This window comes from Schistocerca nitens, chromosome 9, assembly GCF_023898315.1.
Source record: "Schistocerca nitens isolate TAMUIC-IGC-003100 chromosome 9, iqSchNite1.1, whole genome shotgun sequence".
Classification (NCBI taxonomy): Eukaryota; Metazoa; Arthropoda; class Insecta; order Orthoptera; family Acrididae; genus Schistocerca; species Schistocerca nitens.
The window spans coordinates 506,959,262-506,977,936 of record NC_064622.1 but is presented as its reverse complement, the minus strand read 5'-3'; the positions used below and the strand labels follow the sequence as shown (position 1 = coordinate 506,977,936).

At 39.7% G+C, this 18,675-nt stretch overlaps 1 protein-coding gene across 1 annotated transcript in view; it reads left to right on the top strand.

Moving 5' to 3' along the window:
• LOC126204381 (bifunctional heparan sulfate N-deacetylase/N-sulfotransferase) overlaps nucleotides 1-18,675 on the top strand; it is a 104,913-nt gene that overhangs the window by 42,003 nt on the left and 44,235 nt on the right. Inside the window, exons 10-11 of the mRNA XM_049938753.1 lie at nucleotides 7,124-7,306; nucleotides 9,570-9,790. Coding sequence (XP_049794710.1) covers nucleotides 7,124-7,306; nucleotides 9,570-9,790 — 404 coding nt within the window. The remainder of the gene's footprint in view (nucleotides 1-7,123; nucleotides 7,307-9,569; nucleotides 9,791-18,675) is intronic.

Here is an 18,675-nt window from a genome sequence, read left to right as displayed (position 1 = left end):
GTGTTTGTGTCCATGTTTTACCTACACCTAGAAAAAGGAAGTGCATTGTGAAAGCTAGCAAAGCTCTGTACCTTTCGTTTGTGTGCCTATCGACAATGCGATGCTTCTGCCTTTCAGTGAGTTGTCTCTTTTACTCCTAAATAACTCGTAATTTTCAACCAGAAATTTCTGTACATTTCAAAATCTTATTTGGTACATCACCAAAAATTCCTTTCCCCACAATACTGAAACATTCTTAAAGCTCTTATAACTTTGAATAAAGTTCATATGAAGTTGGATATTTCAAAATCTCTAAGAAGACTGTCATATTAAGTCACTGGTATGTTCTTCAATCAACGTGGCCACTACAAAAATCCAAGTCACTTCGTCATCTAACGGCAAATTGACATACTCAATGCCTGTGTTAGGTAGCTACCAAATGTCTCACCCTGAAAGAATTCAATCACTTCTTCAAAAAATTCTGCTATGTAAGTGACTGTGGAGGTGTATTAGTGTCTTAAAACTGGAAGAGGAGAAAGCCTTGCATCAATGTTCTTTTCCTTGACAAACTACGAGTACAAATGTTTCATAGTGATCAACTTACTAAGTTCCTTTGGAAAAAAAGTTTGGAATTGTATTCAGTGTATGTGCTCTACACTCAATTTGGTTTAAATGATCACCTTTTATTGTCTTCAAGGAATCAACACATTTTTTCATTGTAGCACCATCACTTAGCAGGCTTTCACATTATCGTACTGTATACTGTATTTCTGAAGAGCCCCAAAATTGTACGAGCACACTGTGTCGGTTTGCTATCTTGAGAAACTGTGTGCTTGTAACAAAAAGTTTAAACAATATGATGAAAACAAAATGGCCTCTTCATCAGTGCTCATCTTTTTCTGCTAGCTGCTCCCTACCATTTTTTCATAGCAGTTGTGTTGAAGACAAGATACTTCCTCTCATTGTTTTTGCACATGGGATGTTACCAGCACCTAAACAGAAACAATTATTACAGTAGGTATCTGATTTTTGAAATAGTTTAATTTTTTGCTAGAGTAAAATATATTACTCTGTTAAATATTAAGCTTTAACATTTTATTTTTGCTCATACAATTTAGGCTTTCACGGCCGGTATTGTCTTCACTTAAAACTTCCGGGCTGATAGGCTATGGTCTATGTGTAAAACTCTCCCCTGACATTTCGTCTCTGGCTGCAGGAGACATCCTCAAAGGTAAAGTGGTGACCTGTGAAGAGAACTCTAGGAATCACTGGTTATATAGGCACTACAGAGGGCACCAATGTCCATCACGTGGTGTCGGCTATGAGACTGTCCCTGGTAATGCCGACATTCTCTATTGAAAGTAATCGATCATCATGCTTCTGGTGCAATGCTGTCATCCAAATTTTATCCAGTTTAACACCTTCATCTTTCCTGTTAAAATTATTACAGTGTTTATCAATCTCAATAGCCTCTATATATATGCACGCATAATAATGCCAGGGTTTAGATATGGTGCTCATCTCGCTGAATTTTATTTCATGATTACCTTCCTGGTAAACATGTTCTGCTATGGCTGATTTATCCATGTGATCCAGGCAGCAATTCCTCTTATGTCAACAAGACAGGTATTCGCACTTCTCTTTGTTGTACCAATATAAACCTGTCCACAACTACAAGGAATTTTATATACCCCCACTGTAGCCAAATGGTGTCATGTATCTTTTGCTGATCTTAAATATTCCTTTATTTACCTGGTGGGTCTGAAAATAGTTTCTACTCCATACTCGCTTAACAATTTCCCAATGCGATCTGTGACCTTACTAATGAATGGAAGAAAAACCTTGCCGTTAGGCAACTGTTGTTCGCCTTTGCTCCTGATTCTCTGCCTAGAGCAAAATGCTCAATGTATATCCTTGGTAGAATAGCCATTCTTCATGAAAGTTCACCATATATGTTCAATCTCATCTTTTAAGTAAACAGGTTTACAAATTTTGTACACCCTGTCTTTTTTGTCTAGGTTGGTGGTTTGAATCTTTACGCAGATAACGATCAGTATGTATGGCCTTTCTATACATTTTATGGCCAAACATTCTGTCCTGTCATTTAATCACAGACACATCCAGGAAATTCAGTTGCCCATTACTCTGCCTCCATAGTAAATTTGATTTTCAGATTAATGCTGTTTAGATGTGTCAGGAAGGCATCCAACTCCTCTGCTCCTTGCGTCCATACTACAAATGTGTCATTGACATAGCGATACCATCTGGCTGGTCTCTTACTGGCAGTCTGCAACGCCCATTGTTCAAAAGTCTCCACAAACAGTTAGCCACAGCAGGAATGAGAGGACTTCCCATAGCCACCCTGTCAATCTGTTCATATAAAATTCCTTCTAGTTGTGGACAGGTTTATATCGGTCCCACAAAGAGAAGTGTGAACACCCATCTTGTTGAACCTACGAGGAACTGCTGCCTGGGTCACATGGATAAATCAGCCATAGCAGAACATGTTTACCAGGAAGGTAATCATGAAATATATTCAGCGAGATGAGCGTCATATCTAAAACCTCGCCCACATGTGTAGTGAGGCTATCGGGATTGATAAACACTGTAATAATTTTAACAGGAAAGATGAAGGTGTTAAACTGGGTAAAATTTGAATGTCAGCGTTGCGCCGGAAGCATGACGATTAATTATTTTCAATAGAGAATGTTGGCATTACCAGAGACAGTCTCATAGCCGACACCATGTGATGGACAGTGGTGCCCTCTGTAGTGCCTATATAATCAGTGCTTCCTCAAGTTCTTTTCGCAGCTCACCACTTTACCTTGGAGGATGTCTCCTGCAGTCAGAGACAAAACGTCAGGGATAAGTTTTACACATTGACCATGGCCTACCAGCCCTGAAGTTTTTAAGTGAAGTATCTTTTTGCTGTTAACAAAAAGCTGTTTGTCTTAAATGTATTCATTCATCCACTGCTTACAATCTTGGTTTTCCAGTTTTTGGAGTGGAATTTTGTCCCTCAAAAATGTTTCCACAGTGCTGTGGTCCACATATCCACAGTTGCATTTTGTTTTTTTTCCCCTGCTTCAAAAATGGTGCTAATTGAAGACTGCCACTTTATTGGCAAACTAGACTGCTTAATTTTGTTGTCTTGTACTTTCCAATCTGCACATGTTTCAAAATAGTGTCTTGACTGTGTGGTTTCAGATTCCCATGCCTATCCAATAGCAGTCAGTGCAGGCTTTGACATTTTCACAATCGTGAATTATGTCAACACACATGCTTGTCAATGAGTTTAAGCTGAATGACTACTGTATTTGAATAGAGGCAGAACTTTCTCCCATTCCAGATTTCATAAGAATTTTGGAGAAAATGTCTATTTTGCTGCACTGCTGAAAACTTTGAACATCTATGTGAATCAACTACATGAACAAAAAATGTCCAGCAAGACAAATTTTGACTTGATAAACAATGCCACAGATTTGTCTCTGATTGCAGAAACTCTTGCAACATCTTTTGGAAACAATATCCTTAAAATTATGGAGATATCAAATAATATTTTCATAAGTCTCTATGCATTTCATGCTGAGTACACAGTGACATGTATAAGAGTTTGTGGTGCTTTTGCCTACATGACAAATGTTGAAATGTTTAGCCGAATGGAAATTTAAATTATGTAATATATTTACATATTCAATACTGCTACTATTATTATTTGTCAGGAAGCAGAGGCTCCTCCACTGAGGAGGATTCCCACAGAAACATTTAAAAATTAGATTAGTTCTTCATAATATTATTAATATTAGCACTTTTGTAAGAATGAGTTACACACAAGCTCACTTCTTAATGCAGGAAATGAACTATTATCCTAAACTAGATTATATGCCACAATTAGCCCAGATGAAAAAGTTTATATCTATTTTCAACATTAAATAGCTACCATCTGTTGCTGACATCCTCAGATTTAGGACATTTTTCGCAGAGAAGAGGCAAAAATGCTATTTTCTGTGACATTCCACTAAACAGTACTGATTTTGTGTTGTGTTGCTATGAATCACAGATTTCCCATTACTTTCTAAAAAACCACTGATTTCAAGTTGTTCATTGTCTTATTTTTTAAACAATACTTAACTGTCCCAACATATGGTTGATACAGTAGTATGTGAGACTGAATTCATGAACTCTGTGTGGTCCAACTCTTTTTATACCCCACTGAGGAGGATTTCCACAGAAACATTTAAAACTAAATTAGTTCTTTATAATATTATTAATATTAGCACATTTGTAAGAACAAGTTACACCTACAATAAGCAGAATGCACGTAAGCCAGACTGGTGGCACACTCCACATACAGTATCACAACTGACTCAGACTGACACAGGGCTAGCTAATTTGTCAGATTCTGGCACATTTCATCGGAGGGAGCTCCTATGGAACCTGTGTTAGAGAGAGTGGCCAATCGTCACAGTGCCACCGTGTTTTCTTCCAGACTGCGTGTGGGGTATATGTACAACTAGATAGTGTCATGATGTGAAATGCAGTCACCTATTGATTAGAGAAAGGCATCGGTCTGCCAAGTGACACCAAAACAGCACTTCTCGTTCATAATCTGATGCGTGGCTTAAGTGAATGACATAGTTCATTATTTGGCACATGGCTTAAGTGAATGATGTAGTTCATTATTTGGTAGATGGCTTTCATTATTTGGTAGATGGCTTAAGAGAATGACATTCATATATGGCTACTCATTTAATAGAATGTACTGAATAGTCTGGTGTGAAGCACGGTACATGTTTGATGAACACCAAGAATAGGCCTTTATTTCAGTTATCTTGATGTTTCGTGAATAATGGAAGCAACCAGATAAAGCTTTTTTTCCGTATTCTCTGAAGCCATTTCAGATTTTACTGCTGAGATGTTTGTGGTCGAAGTTAGTAGCTTATAAGCTTTGAATATATCTTTTTCATCCCCGCATTAATGTTTTGTCAGTGAGTCATTGTGAACCTAATAACCTTCTCGTATACTGGGGAAATCTGGAAAATATGTTTCTGCAAAAACATAAAAAAATTGGAAAAAGCAATTTCACTGTAACTGATTTTCGAGAACTAAACATATACTTTCTATATTGACACAGTAATAGTAATGCAGGTCATTGATTATCCATGTTATACATGCTAGCAAGATACCCACTGACAGATTTATATTCCTTGACGTTTATTTTCCCAAACCAATAATTTGTCCTGTGAGCGTCAATAAATAGTAATGTAAGAAATCAGTCTATAAATAAAAATGTGCTACCAGTAAATTCAATGTATTACTAGAGACATATCACACAAGACATAAAGCCATTTCCTCCCATTAACAAAACCAAAATTGAAGGAAGTGATAATTGATGGGTAAGAGAAAAATGTTGGGCTGACCTAGTTTTGAACCCATAGTTTGTGGATTTGTAGTCGGGCACTGTACTACTTATTTTTTTCCATTTTTCATTCTCAAGTCTTGAAAGCAGGGCTTTGGAGAAAGTTTCCACATACTGCCTCTACAATTTTCGTATTTGGTTTAATTTTGATTACCCACTGTTTTTCTCTGCCTTCATTTATCAGAAATACTAGACGTGACACCACCTTCACTACAGTTTTTACACATAATAGTGCAGCAATTTGGAATTACTCTTTATTGTCCTTAAAAATTACATAACCTACATTACACTGTCCAGGCACGTTAATGTGAGCAACTGTCAAAAACCTGAATAACCACCTTTAGAGCATAGGTTACTGTGAGACGTGCAAGAAGAGAGTCAGTTTGGTTCTGGAAGGGATGTTTCTCAGATAAGAATCCACGATGCAAACAGCCTGATTGAGGTGGTCCCACTGGTTCCCAATTGGGTTTCAGCCCAGGGAGTTTCATTGCAAGGGGAGCACGATAAACTTATCCCGGTGCTCTTCGAATTACACACGTACATTGCAAGCTGTAGGACTCATTGCACTGTTCTGCTGGTAAATGCCATCGTACCGAGGAAAAACAAACTGTCTGTGGGGGTCGACACAGTTTCCGAGGACAGAGATGTACTCGTGTTGTTCCATTGTACCTTCCAGAATGATGAGACTACCCGGGGAATCACACAAAAACATTCCCCAGACCGTAACACTGCCTCCTGGTTACAGGATGTTTGCTTTCAGACATTTCATGCCAATGGCCATCTGCATGATGTTGCATAAAATGTGATTAATTTTAAAAGGCCATATTTTGCCACTCAGTGGACCATCAGTTGCAGTATTGGCACGCAAATTCCAACTTCTATTGCTGACGAACAGCAGTTGGCACAAGTGCACGAATCGAGTGCCTGCTACGGAGGCCTGTACGCAGTAAGACTCTCCGAACGGTTCTTCAGGAGACACTATTGGTAGCCCCTCAGTTCACCTCGGTGGTGTGTTGCTCAACAGTTGCATGTCTGTTCACCTGTACACACGTCTGCAGCCGCCATGCACCCTGTAATCTATGGCCTGTAGTGAACTACAGTTGCCGTGGCACTGGTTGCTGATAGCGCCATTTTGCTGTGCACGGATATTGTATTGTTCTCCTAGGAGTGGTATGTGGATAGTTAAATTCTTCCATTACATATGTGTCATTAATTTCCAGAAATGCTTAGTCATTTTTCCTTCTCTTATACATTTTTTTTTTCATTTGATTGTTTTAGATCCTGATTTTAAAAAAGGGTTTAGACATGAATAATTTATCATGTAAGATATTTTATGTTACCGCTAATCAATTTTGAGGAAGGGTGCTTTTATCTATTGGCATAAAATGAGTACTGACATAAATAATAAGGAAAGTGATTGTAAGTAGTAAAAGAAGCAATGAAATATTAACCTAATGGTGTGACCATCAACACAAATAGTATGCTTTGGAGATTCATGTTTTCAGTGCATTTCGTATGCTCAATAACGATGCACTTATTAGATTTATTCTGGACAGAGCTGCTGCACTTTAAATTTCAGACTTTCGTGAGCTTATGAAATGTAATGGAGGAGGTCCATCATTAAAATTTGTATTCTGTGTTAACATGTTGATTTCACAGTGTGATAACTACTGACCATATGCTACCTCTGTAAAACAATTTTTATTAACAATATCCTTGTTCCAGATTAACATATTTATGACACACATGTCAAATTATGGGAATGACCGCCTGGCACAATACACATTTGAGTCTGTGATAAAGTTCCTGCAGTGCTGGACAAATCTCAGGTTGAAAACTGCACCTCCCTTGCAGCTCGGTGAACGATACTTTCAGCTCTACCCACAAGAAGTGGATCCCATCTGGGGGGTATGTATGCCAATACGACCTTGTTTCTCCGTGGACAAGTATGTTCAGATATCAGTTTTATTTACCGTCAGTCACAGTACTCATAATCCTCTCTATTCTGTTTTGTAATTGGTTATGACCATCTATTTCCATAATTATTGTACAATTTAATATATATTCAGCAATGTAAGTAATTACAACTAAGATGACAAGTTATGAATAAAACATACAAAACAGAGCTTTTGAAGCACCTGAAGTTGTACCATTATCAGATCATTTAAAACTGCTTTGCCTCTTATGTGCTGGGAGACATATCTTTTCTTTAGTTCTGTAAGAAAACAAATTTTCCCACAACACGCTAGATAATATTTACACTATTGGCCATTAAAATTGCAACACCACGAAGATGACGTGCTACAGATGCAAAATTTAACCAACAGGAAGAAGTTGCTGTGCAAATGATTAGCTTTTCAGAGCATTCACATGAGGTTGGCCCCAGTGGCAACACCTACAATGTGCTGACATCAGGAAAGTTTCCAGCCGATTTCTCATACACAAACACCACTTGACCGGCGTTGCCTGGTCGAAATGATGTTGTGATGCCTCGCGTAAGGAGGAGAAATGTGTACCATCACATTTCCAACTTTGATAAAGCGCGTTGGTCGAGATCCAATGACTGTTAGCAGAATATGGAATATATCACTAGCAGTCGAGACGACAGACATCTTATCCGTGTGGCTGTAATGGACCGTGCAGCCACGTCTTGATCCCTGAGTCAACAGATGGGGGCATTTGCAAGATAACAACCATCTGCAGGAACAGTTTGATGACGTTTGCAGCGGCATGGACTATTAGCTCGGAGACCATGGCTCTGGTTACCCTTGACACTGCATCACAGACAGGAGCACCTGCGATGGTGTACTCAACGATGAACCTGGGTGCACGAATGGCAAAACGTCATTTTTTCAGATGAATCCAGGTTCTGTTTACAGCATCATGATGGTCGCATCTGTGTTTGGCGACATCGTGGTGAACGCACATTGGAAGCATGTATTCGTCTTCGCCACACTGGCGTATCACCCTGCGTGATGGTATAGGGTGCCATTGGTTACATGTCTTGGTCAGCTGTTGTTCGCATTGACAGTACTTTGAACAGTGGATGTTACATTTCAGATGTTTTACGACCCGTGGCTCTACCTTCATTCGATCCCTGCGAAACCCTACATTTCAGCAGGATAATGCACGACAGCATGTTGCAGGTCCTGTATGGGCCTTTCTGGATACAGAAAATGTTCGACTGCCGCCCTGGCCAGCACATTCTCCAGATCTCTCACCGACTGAAAACATCTGGTTAATGGTGGCTGAGCAACTGGCTCATCAGAATATGCCAGTCACTACTCTTGATGAACTGTGGTATCATGTTGAAGCTGCATGGGCAGCTGTACCTGTACACGCCATCCAAGCTTCGTTTGACTTAATGCCCAGGCATATCAAGGCCATTATTACGGCCAGAGGTGGTTGTTCTGGGTACTGATTCCTCAGGATCTATGCACCCAAATTGCATGAAAATGTAATCACATGTCAGTTCTAGTATATTTGTCCAATGAATACCCATTTATCATCTGCATTTCTTTTTGGTGTAGCAATTTTAATGGCCAGTAGTGTAATTCGTCATAATGGAATGTTCTAAGAATTTCATCTGTGATACATGATGTTCATGGAACAGAAGAGATAGGGAAGAGTATGAACTTGTTTACCTATCATCTTTTTTAAATGCAACATATTAGATACATCAAGCTGTTGAACTGTTATTTCCGTAAATCAGACAGTGATATTAAAATGAGAAATTAACCTAATTGAAATAAATAGCTACTATATTGGCCAAAATAGCAGCTAGTAGTGCCGTAACAAATACTAAAAAAAGTGTTAAGCTTTTGGAACTAGGATTTATCTCTATAGCAGCTAACAGGGAGAAAAAGAAATAATTTGCAACTCTCTGTTTTATGAAACTTATGGATGTGCATTGTCTTTTAGTTACCTTTGTAGTATAGAACATTTAGATAGAAAAGCCGAAATATGTGTATTTCATACTGCTGCCACTTACTGTCTTATGAAATAGTGGATCCTTATTATCTTGTGTATTTTGTGTTAATATAGTCTGTAACTTCTGGCTCCATTTACACATAATTTAGTGTTGTAATCTGTTGAAGCCATTTACATCACTTACCATAGTAAGAAATGTTTCAATGACAAAACCTAATTTACACGTTTTTATATTTCGTAGAATCCTTGCAATGATATACGTCATCAACGGATCTGGTCTCGGAATAAAACCTGTGAACAGCTGCCTCGTTTCCTGGTGATAGGACCACAGAAAACTGGGACGACTGCCCTCTACATGTTTCTCTCTATGCATCCAGACATCAGCAGTAACTTTCCCAGCCCAGACACCTTTGAGGAAATCCAGTTCTTCAATGGGAAGAACTACTATCGTGGCCTCGACTGGTACTTTAACTTGCTATTGTATATAAATTTACCAAAATACAATGATTAATAATGTTTAAGAGAAGATAGTTATCCACATACCATTATTTCAGAACAAAGCCAATATAGACAAAATTATGTTAAGTTATGATTTCTTCGTTCACACTTTCCTTACTAAATTCTCCCTCCCCATCCTCCTCGTACTGGCCAATAAGCTTCTTCTGTGGTGGCACACCCACACAGTCGACCACCACAGTGCTCGTATCTGGTGCTAGTGGTGGCCCAGTGAAGCAAGCGTGCCACTGCCCTGGACAACAAATACAGCCACGTAGGGCTGCTACCACTGGGGCCTCATCCACTTGTATCTTCTTTGCTGTACACAAAGGTTCTCGAGCCAGACCAGCTCCATACCAGTGTGCATTCAGTTGTCAGTGATAGGACTCTGTACTTTGCCTGTTAATATTTGTGTCAGTGCTTCTCTACCCTTGTTATTATTTGGTGTGCAGTTGTCAACCGACATCATTTTTGTGTATGTAGTGTTTTTTGTATATGTAGGAGTTGTCAATAAATATTGTAAATACAGCAGTTTTGGTGAAGAAGTAGTACATTCTGTGCATGTCTTTCACGAGTGAAATAGATCTGGCATTGGTTCAATTGCTACAACAACAGTAGTAGCAGTTAGACTTGTTTTGTCAATTCTTTGCATATTCGCTAGGAGAAATGGCCCTCCAGCTACTCCTGCCTACTCACCCATTGACCCCCAGCTTTCTCACCATTCCAAAAAGCAAAGGAAGGTTGGGACACATACCAGCAACATCTGCAGCAGCATTTCAGGTAGAGGATCAGTCATTCTGGAAAGCCTTTTTCTTGTCATGGATTGTGCCTGAAATGTTTTACATGCTTAGAAAACTTTCCCCATTGAAATATCCATCAGCATTATCATTTTCTGAAATGTAAGACTTGCTTAGTGCTTATTATCTTAAGCAAACCTGCGTGATGGTTTCCCATATGTAGTTCCACCAGTGGCAAAACAAACTGGGCCAGTCCTATCAAGCGTGGCTAGCGAACTTCTACGGGATCAGTAGAAAGTGTAAATTTGTGTTTGCCCACTGCCAACACTCCTGTGCCAGTTCTGTGATTCACAATATCATTGTTTGTTCTGCCCTGGACAGACCGGTCCATCGGGAGGCATTGTGTTTAGAAGATCCGATGGTTGGTTTTAGCTGTAGCTAAGGTTTTCGAAGTGTCAGAAGTTGCACCTGAACAGTTTGGTGATGTCACAGACATTACATCCACACTCCTGTTGCCACAACATTGGCAGCATTCCCTGATGCCCTCAATTTGTTCCGTAATTAATTTGGGTCACAATAGAATGTCTCTGTTTTCGACCCCGCTTTTCCGTCATGTCGTGACTGTTTCCGTGTACACTCTCTGTGTTGTTACCTGCATAAACACACTGTGTGTGATGCTTGTGACAGACAAGGCCATATGTCCAAGTCGTAGTTCCCTGTGTAGCCGGGCCTCAAACACAGACACGGGGTTCACGGAAGTGCGTAGTTTTATGCCTGTCCGTGACCAAGAGCTTGACACCCCCAGCAAGATTTACATTTACGCTGTTGATTCAGCAACAACCTATCTATTTCCAGATCAACATTGGGTCCTCTGTGTTCCTTGTGAAACTGGAAACATATCATAGTCTCGGTCGACCTGCTCTCTCGTCCACAAATTGTCGTTCGGTCAGTTATGGAAACCAGCCCATTCCTGTTGAAGGAGAGTTTACGATTGATGTCAACCATCAAGTACCCTGAGGGGTATTATGTTTATGGATGTAGACAGTACTATGTCGGAGAACATTTTTGGTTTTGATGCTTTCACGGTTTCTTTATTTCAAATTCAAGATGTGGTCCATCTCGTTTCTGCTATTCTGTTCCAGGAACTGGATGACAGCTGCTGTGAGTTTGGTCTCCTGTTTACACCAGGTTTGGGGGCAGCAAAGGATTTTGAGACACACATCACCCTCAAACCAATGGCAATATCTAAATTTTATCACGATCAGCTCCCTCCTGAGATCGACAGTCGAGGAGGAACTTGATGGGTTGCAGGGCACATACATCATTGTTCCCTCTATCCGATGAGCTATGCCATTAGTTGTCGTTTACAAATCTTCAGGGACTCTTCATTTGTGTGGAGATTTCAGATCCACCATTGAAACTCGTTTGGTAGGAGATTCTTATCCAATTATGCGGACTGATGAAATCCTCGCAAAACTGGCGTGTGGCAAATGTTTTTACAAAATTGGTATGGTGGCGGAATATCTACAGCTTCATCTGAACTCCTAATGCTGACAGATTATAGATGTCAACACCCCCATTCAAGATATATTGTTACAGGCACTTGCCTTTTGGCATTGCTACCACCCACCTTGTCTACATCTACATCCTTACTGTGCAAAACACCTTGAGGTTCATGGCTTCTAACTATAATCTATCGTAGATCCCTCAAACAAAAAATCATTCCCAGTTCTTGGAAAAGAAAGCACAGGTCACATCCATCAACAAGAATGATAGTAGGAGAAATCCACAAAACTACCTTCCAAGATCCTTGACATCCATTTGTTGTAGAATCTTAGAACACATTCTGAGGTCAGACATAATGAGGTATCTTGAACAGAATGACCTCCTCAGTGCCAACCAGCATGGGTTTCGAAAACATCATCATTTGAAACACAACTCACACTTTTATGACAAGATATAGTGAAAGTTTTGTTCCGAGGCAAACAGATAAATGCTGTATTTCTTGATTTCTGAAAAGCACCACACCTACACTTTCTGTCAAAACTACATTTGTATGGGGCATCAAGTAAAATTTGTGACTGGATTGAGGACTTTCTGGTAGGGAGGATGCAGCATGGTATCTTGGATAGAGAGTCATTGTTAGATGTAGAAATAACTTCGGGTGTGCCCCAGGGAGGTGTGTTGGGACTCTTGCTGTTCAGGCTGTGATTTGATGACCTTGCAGACAATATTAATAGGGAAATCAGGATTTTTGCAGATTATGCATTATCTATAATGAACTACTATCTGAAATATGCTGCATAAATATTCAGTCGATTATGAAAATATTTCAAAGTGGTGCAAAGATTGGCAACTTGATTGAAATGTTCAGAAATGTAGCATTGTGCACTTCACAAAATGAAAAAAATGTAGTATTCTATGACCATAATATTGATGAGCCACTGTTGACATCAGCCAACTCATACGAACACCTGGGTGTAACACTTTGTAGGGATATGAAATGGAATGAACACATAAGTTCAGTCGTGGGTATCTACAATAGATTTAGTTAGAAGAGGAGCAAAATCAGCCACAAATTCAGCGTAGAATCTGACAGGAATTCCATGACGCTGGAGCTTTGTTCACTTTTAATGATTTAGCTGTTTCTCAACACTACTGACATTAATACATATTTCATTATCTTTTCAGCAGTACAAGGATTAAATTGGGGCAATTCTCCTGGGTTTTCCTTTGTAAAGGAACATAGGGAAATAGAGAAACATCGTTGAGCATCTCAACTTTTTCTTTGCTACCCTCAGTTTCAGTTCTTGTCTCATTCACTACAGGCTGGACACTAACTGTGGTGCTTCTAAGAGCCTTTACATATCACCAGAATTTCTTTGAGTTTTGTGAAATCTCATATGACAATATTCTGCTATGTTAGTCATTGAAAGCACCTCACATTGCCCTCTTGACAGCCAAACACGTTTAATATATCATTTCTCTGTCTATAGCCCTATGCTTTCTTTTACACGTGTTATGCAGTAATCTCTGTTTCTTTAAAGTTTCTTTTAAGTGACTGTATACCGTGGAGGTTCCTTCCCATTATAAACTGTTCTATTGGGTGCACATCTATCTAGTGCATGGTCAACTATTCTTTTAAACTTTGGCCATAGTTCCTCTACATGTTCCTGCCCTGTGTTGAAAATTTCAAGTTCCTCACTGAGATATGTCACTACTGACTTTCATCTAGTTTGCTGAACATATTTATCTGTCTGCTTGTTTTAATTGTCCTTTGTACTTTGGAACTGTTGTTGCCACAACCACATCATGATCACTGAAACCAATTTTGATGTGGATCTCCTCAAGGAGGTCAGGTGTAATTGTTGTCATTACATTCAATATATTTACATCATGAGTGGGATTCCTAACTATCTGTTCTATGTAGTTTTCAGAGAAGGCATTTAGTAATGTTTCACAGGATGTCTTATCATGCCCATCACTAAGAAAACTGTAATTTTCCCAGTTAATTGTTGGATGATTGAAGTCTTTACTCATGATTACAGTATGGTTGGGGAACTTGTGTACACATGAACTGATGTTCTCTCTAAAGTTTTTGTTACATCAGGAGATGAGTCTGGTGCCGATAGAAGGATCCACACCTGATATTGAGTCTTGCCCAAACAATCTCACATGCAGCTCCAATTTCTATCCCAGTGGGTTTGAGTTTTTTGTCTACTGCAACAAATGCACCACCTACATTTCCGATTTGCCTATCCTTTTGACATACACTTAAATTTTCACCAAAAATCTCACTGCAACCAATTTCAGATTTCAACCAGCTCTCTGTCCCTAGTATTATGTGAGCTCCACCGCTTTTCATGAGTGCTTCAAACTCTGGCACTCTGTTGTGAATGCTTGGCCACCGTACCATTAGGATTTTAATGCTCTCACCTGTGGGAGGCATTTCTTTAGATCTTACCCTGATACTTCTGGGTTTCATACAGCTATCGTTATCTGGATCAGATGAAGAGTCACCTAATGTAGAAAACTCTTGTGTGCACTCCACACTGGGTAGCAGCCTCTGATTTGTAGTGCACACCTGACCAATTTAGAAGGACCCTACAGTTCTCAATCCTATGGTGCAAGTCCAGGAAGTCACAGCCTAGCTTGTCACTGAACCTTCATAGTCTCTGCTTCAGTCCTTCTACTTGACACAGAGCAAAGGGCCATGATCAGTTATGGGGACCATGCTGCAAATTGTGAGCTTCATTGAAACTGCATGTGCAAGGCTTGTCTTCTTGGCCATCTATGCCAGTCACTGGAATGACCAAAGTATGAGCTCAGATCTCAGATGCCAGGCATCATTTGTTCCAACATGCGCTACACTCTGCAGTTGAGTACACCCAGTTCCCTCTCTTCAACATGTTAAATGAGGCCCCCAGGCATACACTCTGAGTGCACCTGGTGTCCTTTCCTGCTTCTTTCTGCCTTTTGCTAAGGGGTACCATCATTCGCCATATTTTTGAACTGCTGATGATTAATGGGCCCCTACTCCTTTGCACTTGCTTCCTCCTGACACTGGACAAAACAGGTTTCCCCCAACAGGTGAAGTGAGTTCCAGTGGCTCAGTTTTGGTTTCAACAAAAGACAGCATATCAAACTATTTGGTTAGGGGGGACCAGTACAACACCCCGAGTCCTCCCTGGTCTCCATCCACCCTGTACAGGATGCCGAGATCTACCACTGACACACTATTTGCAGCCAAGTGGATGAGTAATGACAGATCCTGTACTACCTGCAGAGGAGACAGGATGCACAGGAGAGGATAGTACTTGAAGCAGAGTCTGCGCAGAATACTATGGCTGGTAGTTGCGCAGACAGCAGGGTACACATGCCAACAGTGGTAGTGCGCTGTGGGCAGGCACTGTAGGGGAAGTGCCAAGTGCCAGGGGGGAAGTGCCGTTCTAAACTGCAGCCTGCATTAACATTTTTTGTAAATGTTAACTGAGACCCTTGTGTGATGACCATTCAAAAAGGTCTGTCGCCTCCACTTTGGTTAGTACCGAAAAAGAATTCTGCTCAAAATGCAGTGATTTATTTCTACGTGGCTTGTTAACCATTTGTAACTTTTAGAGAAGCATCTTGAGTGGTGAGTTTTGAGTAAAAGCAACATATTTCTCTTCTTGCCATGTTAAAATTTGCTTCTTTTGCCAAAACACAGCAGCGTTTCTGCATTCTTACCTTGCTAACATGTTGCGCAGACACAGTTGTGAGAGAATTTTGAAAAAGTGCTTTATTAAGTGAGGAACTGAGGAAACATAAGGTCTGTATCTTACAAAAAACACATCCTCGGTACAAACTGAACATGAAGGGTCTTCACTTATGTTCCAAAACCCATAGCATTTCTCGTTTCACCAGCTATTGATAGCCCTTAAACATTACATTATCTCATCAAAAAAGTCTGTAGTTAGTGGAATAACACGGCAGATCATGAAGTTTTGCATAATAACCATACAGGGAAAATATTCCTTTCTTTTCATACTATCATTTGCCAAAATCTCATTTTGATATCTTAAACCATTTGTGAAATATGAGAAATATTGTGGATATTTCACTCTGGCTTTTATGGCTAGCAAGGCGTTATCAAAAATGAGTGTTCTACATCAGATCAATTTCCTTGAGTGACTGATGGAGACCTCCACCAAAGTCTAAAGAAAAATTCAATATGTTAGCTACATTTCATAAACAGTAACGTATTATGTAATATGCACCAAATGCAAAATCATAGCGGCCCCTATTTTTCATTGCAGGCTTTTTCAAATTTTGTGCAGTGTCTTATTTCCATGTAAATATCATAATAACCATGACCTTTAACGAAATGATGGGTACATTGTCATGAACCTGTCATATAAAGCTACAAGTAAAGTAAAAATTAAATTTTTTTACCAAATAGTTTCTGTAAAAACATTTGATTTGTGCCTCGATTCTGTCATTCCCAACCAGCCGAAAGTTGGCAGACAGTGTAGGCCTCCCCCTCTGAACAAACCAATGAACTCGCCCATTGCACTGGTCAAAAATTGGTCACTCATCATCGGCAACCATATCCTGTGTGGACTCTACCTCTGGTACAGGTATCGCATGTACACGACTCTCAGGAGCTCATCCAACACACCAATTTGCAGCAGCTGCCAACTGTTTGACAGTAGTCAGGGTGATTTCCAGCTACTTACAAACGTCAACCAACTCGCCCCGTGTGTTTTAATAGCATTCACAGTGGGGCTGCATTTTTGCTGGTGCAATGTATTACAAGGCAGTGAACAAATAACTCTAAATTAAGCCTGCTGATTGTTTTTCAATCTGTTGAGCTAAGAACTTGCTAATTCCCTACAAGAATTGAAGCAAATACACAGAATGAGATATCTATTAAGGCAAATCAAAAACCTGTGATAAAATTACTAGCTTCCTAAAATGTTTAAGGTTAATTACAGATGTTAGCAAACTTGAAAACAGAGTTAATTTACAATAAATGCAGATAATATATAGGACCACTCCTCTTTAAGGTAAAAGTAGATGTAACACAGTATGTTTATTTAGAATATCTGCTACAGTAACTAAATGGTAAATGCCAATTTACCACAGATTACTCATAAATTATTCAAAGGACAACAGTAGCTTCCGAAAATTCTCAAAAATGTACATTTATTTGCATTGATATGCAGTAAAATTTAAGGGTGATGTATTCTTTGGCTGACTGTTAGCCACAAACACTGATTTGCTACAAAGCAAGTTATTTATCCAACACACTCGTAATGGTAACATATGAAAATATAGTTTTGTAAGCATCCAGAAATTGTTAAAAATAACCTATTTCTCATGTAATTGTACAATGAAATTAGAGAATGATTGTTTTGAATGAGGACAGATGCACTGTTCTCAAAAATTTGAAAAGAGCACAATTAGGTTTAAGCCTATAATTGACAATAAAAGTACGATTCTATCATGGCACTCATGAATGTTCGGAATTTCACAATATATCACAATACACACAGGTATTGCTGCAGTCAGTACAAGATTGTGCACTGTTTTTCAGCAAGTCTTAGATCAGTTATTAGGCAACGTCCCCTGTCGTGTAATCTTCTAGATGACATTATCGTCACTGGGTCCTCATGGCATGAAGAGCTTGACAACCTTCAGAGTCTTTTCACTAAACTACAAGAGGCAGGCCTTAAGTGCAACATGCAGAAGTCAAAGTCTTTTCAGGCAGAAGTAGAATATGTTGGCCATCGTCTTTTGATGGACTGTGTCCATCTTAGGCAGCAGCATCTAGTGGCTATTGCCAGCCTTCCTAAGTCATGGAATTTGAAAGAACTCTGAGCATTTTTGGGAAGAATCAGTTACTACTCAAAATTTATTCCCAATGTGGCAGATGTCATTCATCCCATATACAACTTGTGGAAGAAAGGTGTTCCTTTTGTTTTGTCGGTGGACTGTGACAAGGTGTTGACTCACATCAAGTTGTTGCTAATGTCTTCCCCATGTCTCAGTACCTGCTGGGTCTTGCCACAGATGGATCCCAGTAAGGAGTAGGTCAGTTTTGTCGCACAGAGAAGCTAATGGATCAACCTCTGCCATACGTCACAAAGATGTTGACAGCGGCTCAACGCAATTATTTGCAAATAGAAAAGGAAGCATTGGTGATCTTCATCAGGGGTAAAACTGAAGTAGTCACCAAAAGCTCAGGATTTTATCCAAATTTGACGTGGCAAGTAAACCGAGAACTATTTATGCAAGGACTCCGTCGCAAAAGACTTCGTAGTCATATTAGCATTGGTGATCATCTGTGTGGTGTGCGAGTGCCACATTTTCCTTTATGGAAACAAATTCCATCTCATCACAAACCATAAATCATTTGTGGCACGGGGATGTACTTTCTAATTACCTGTATGTCGTGCACATTTACTCCACCTTGGCAGATACTACTGTGTGGGCTCTAATGCAATCGAAGGATTGCCACTGACAATAATGGTACACAGTTTGCCTCTGCACTGTTCCATGATTTCTGCACCCAGAATGGTATTACTCACCTCACATCCACCCCATTCCACACTCTCTCAAATGGCAAGGTGAAAC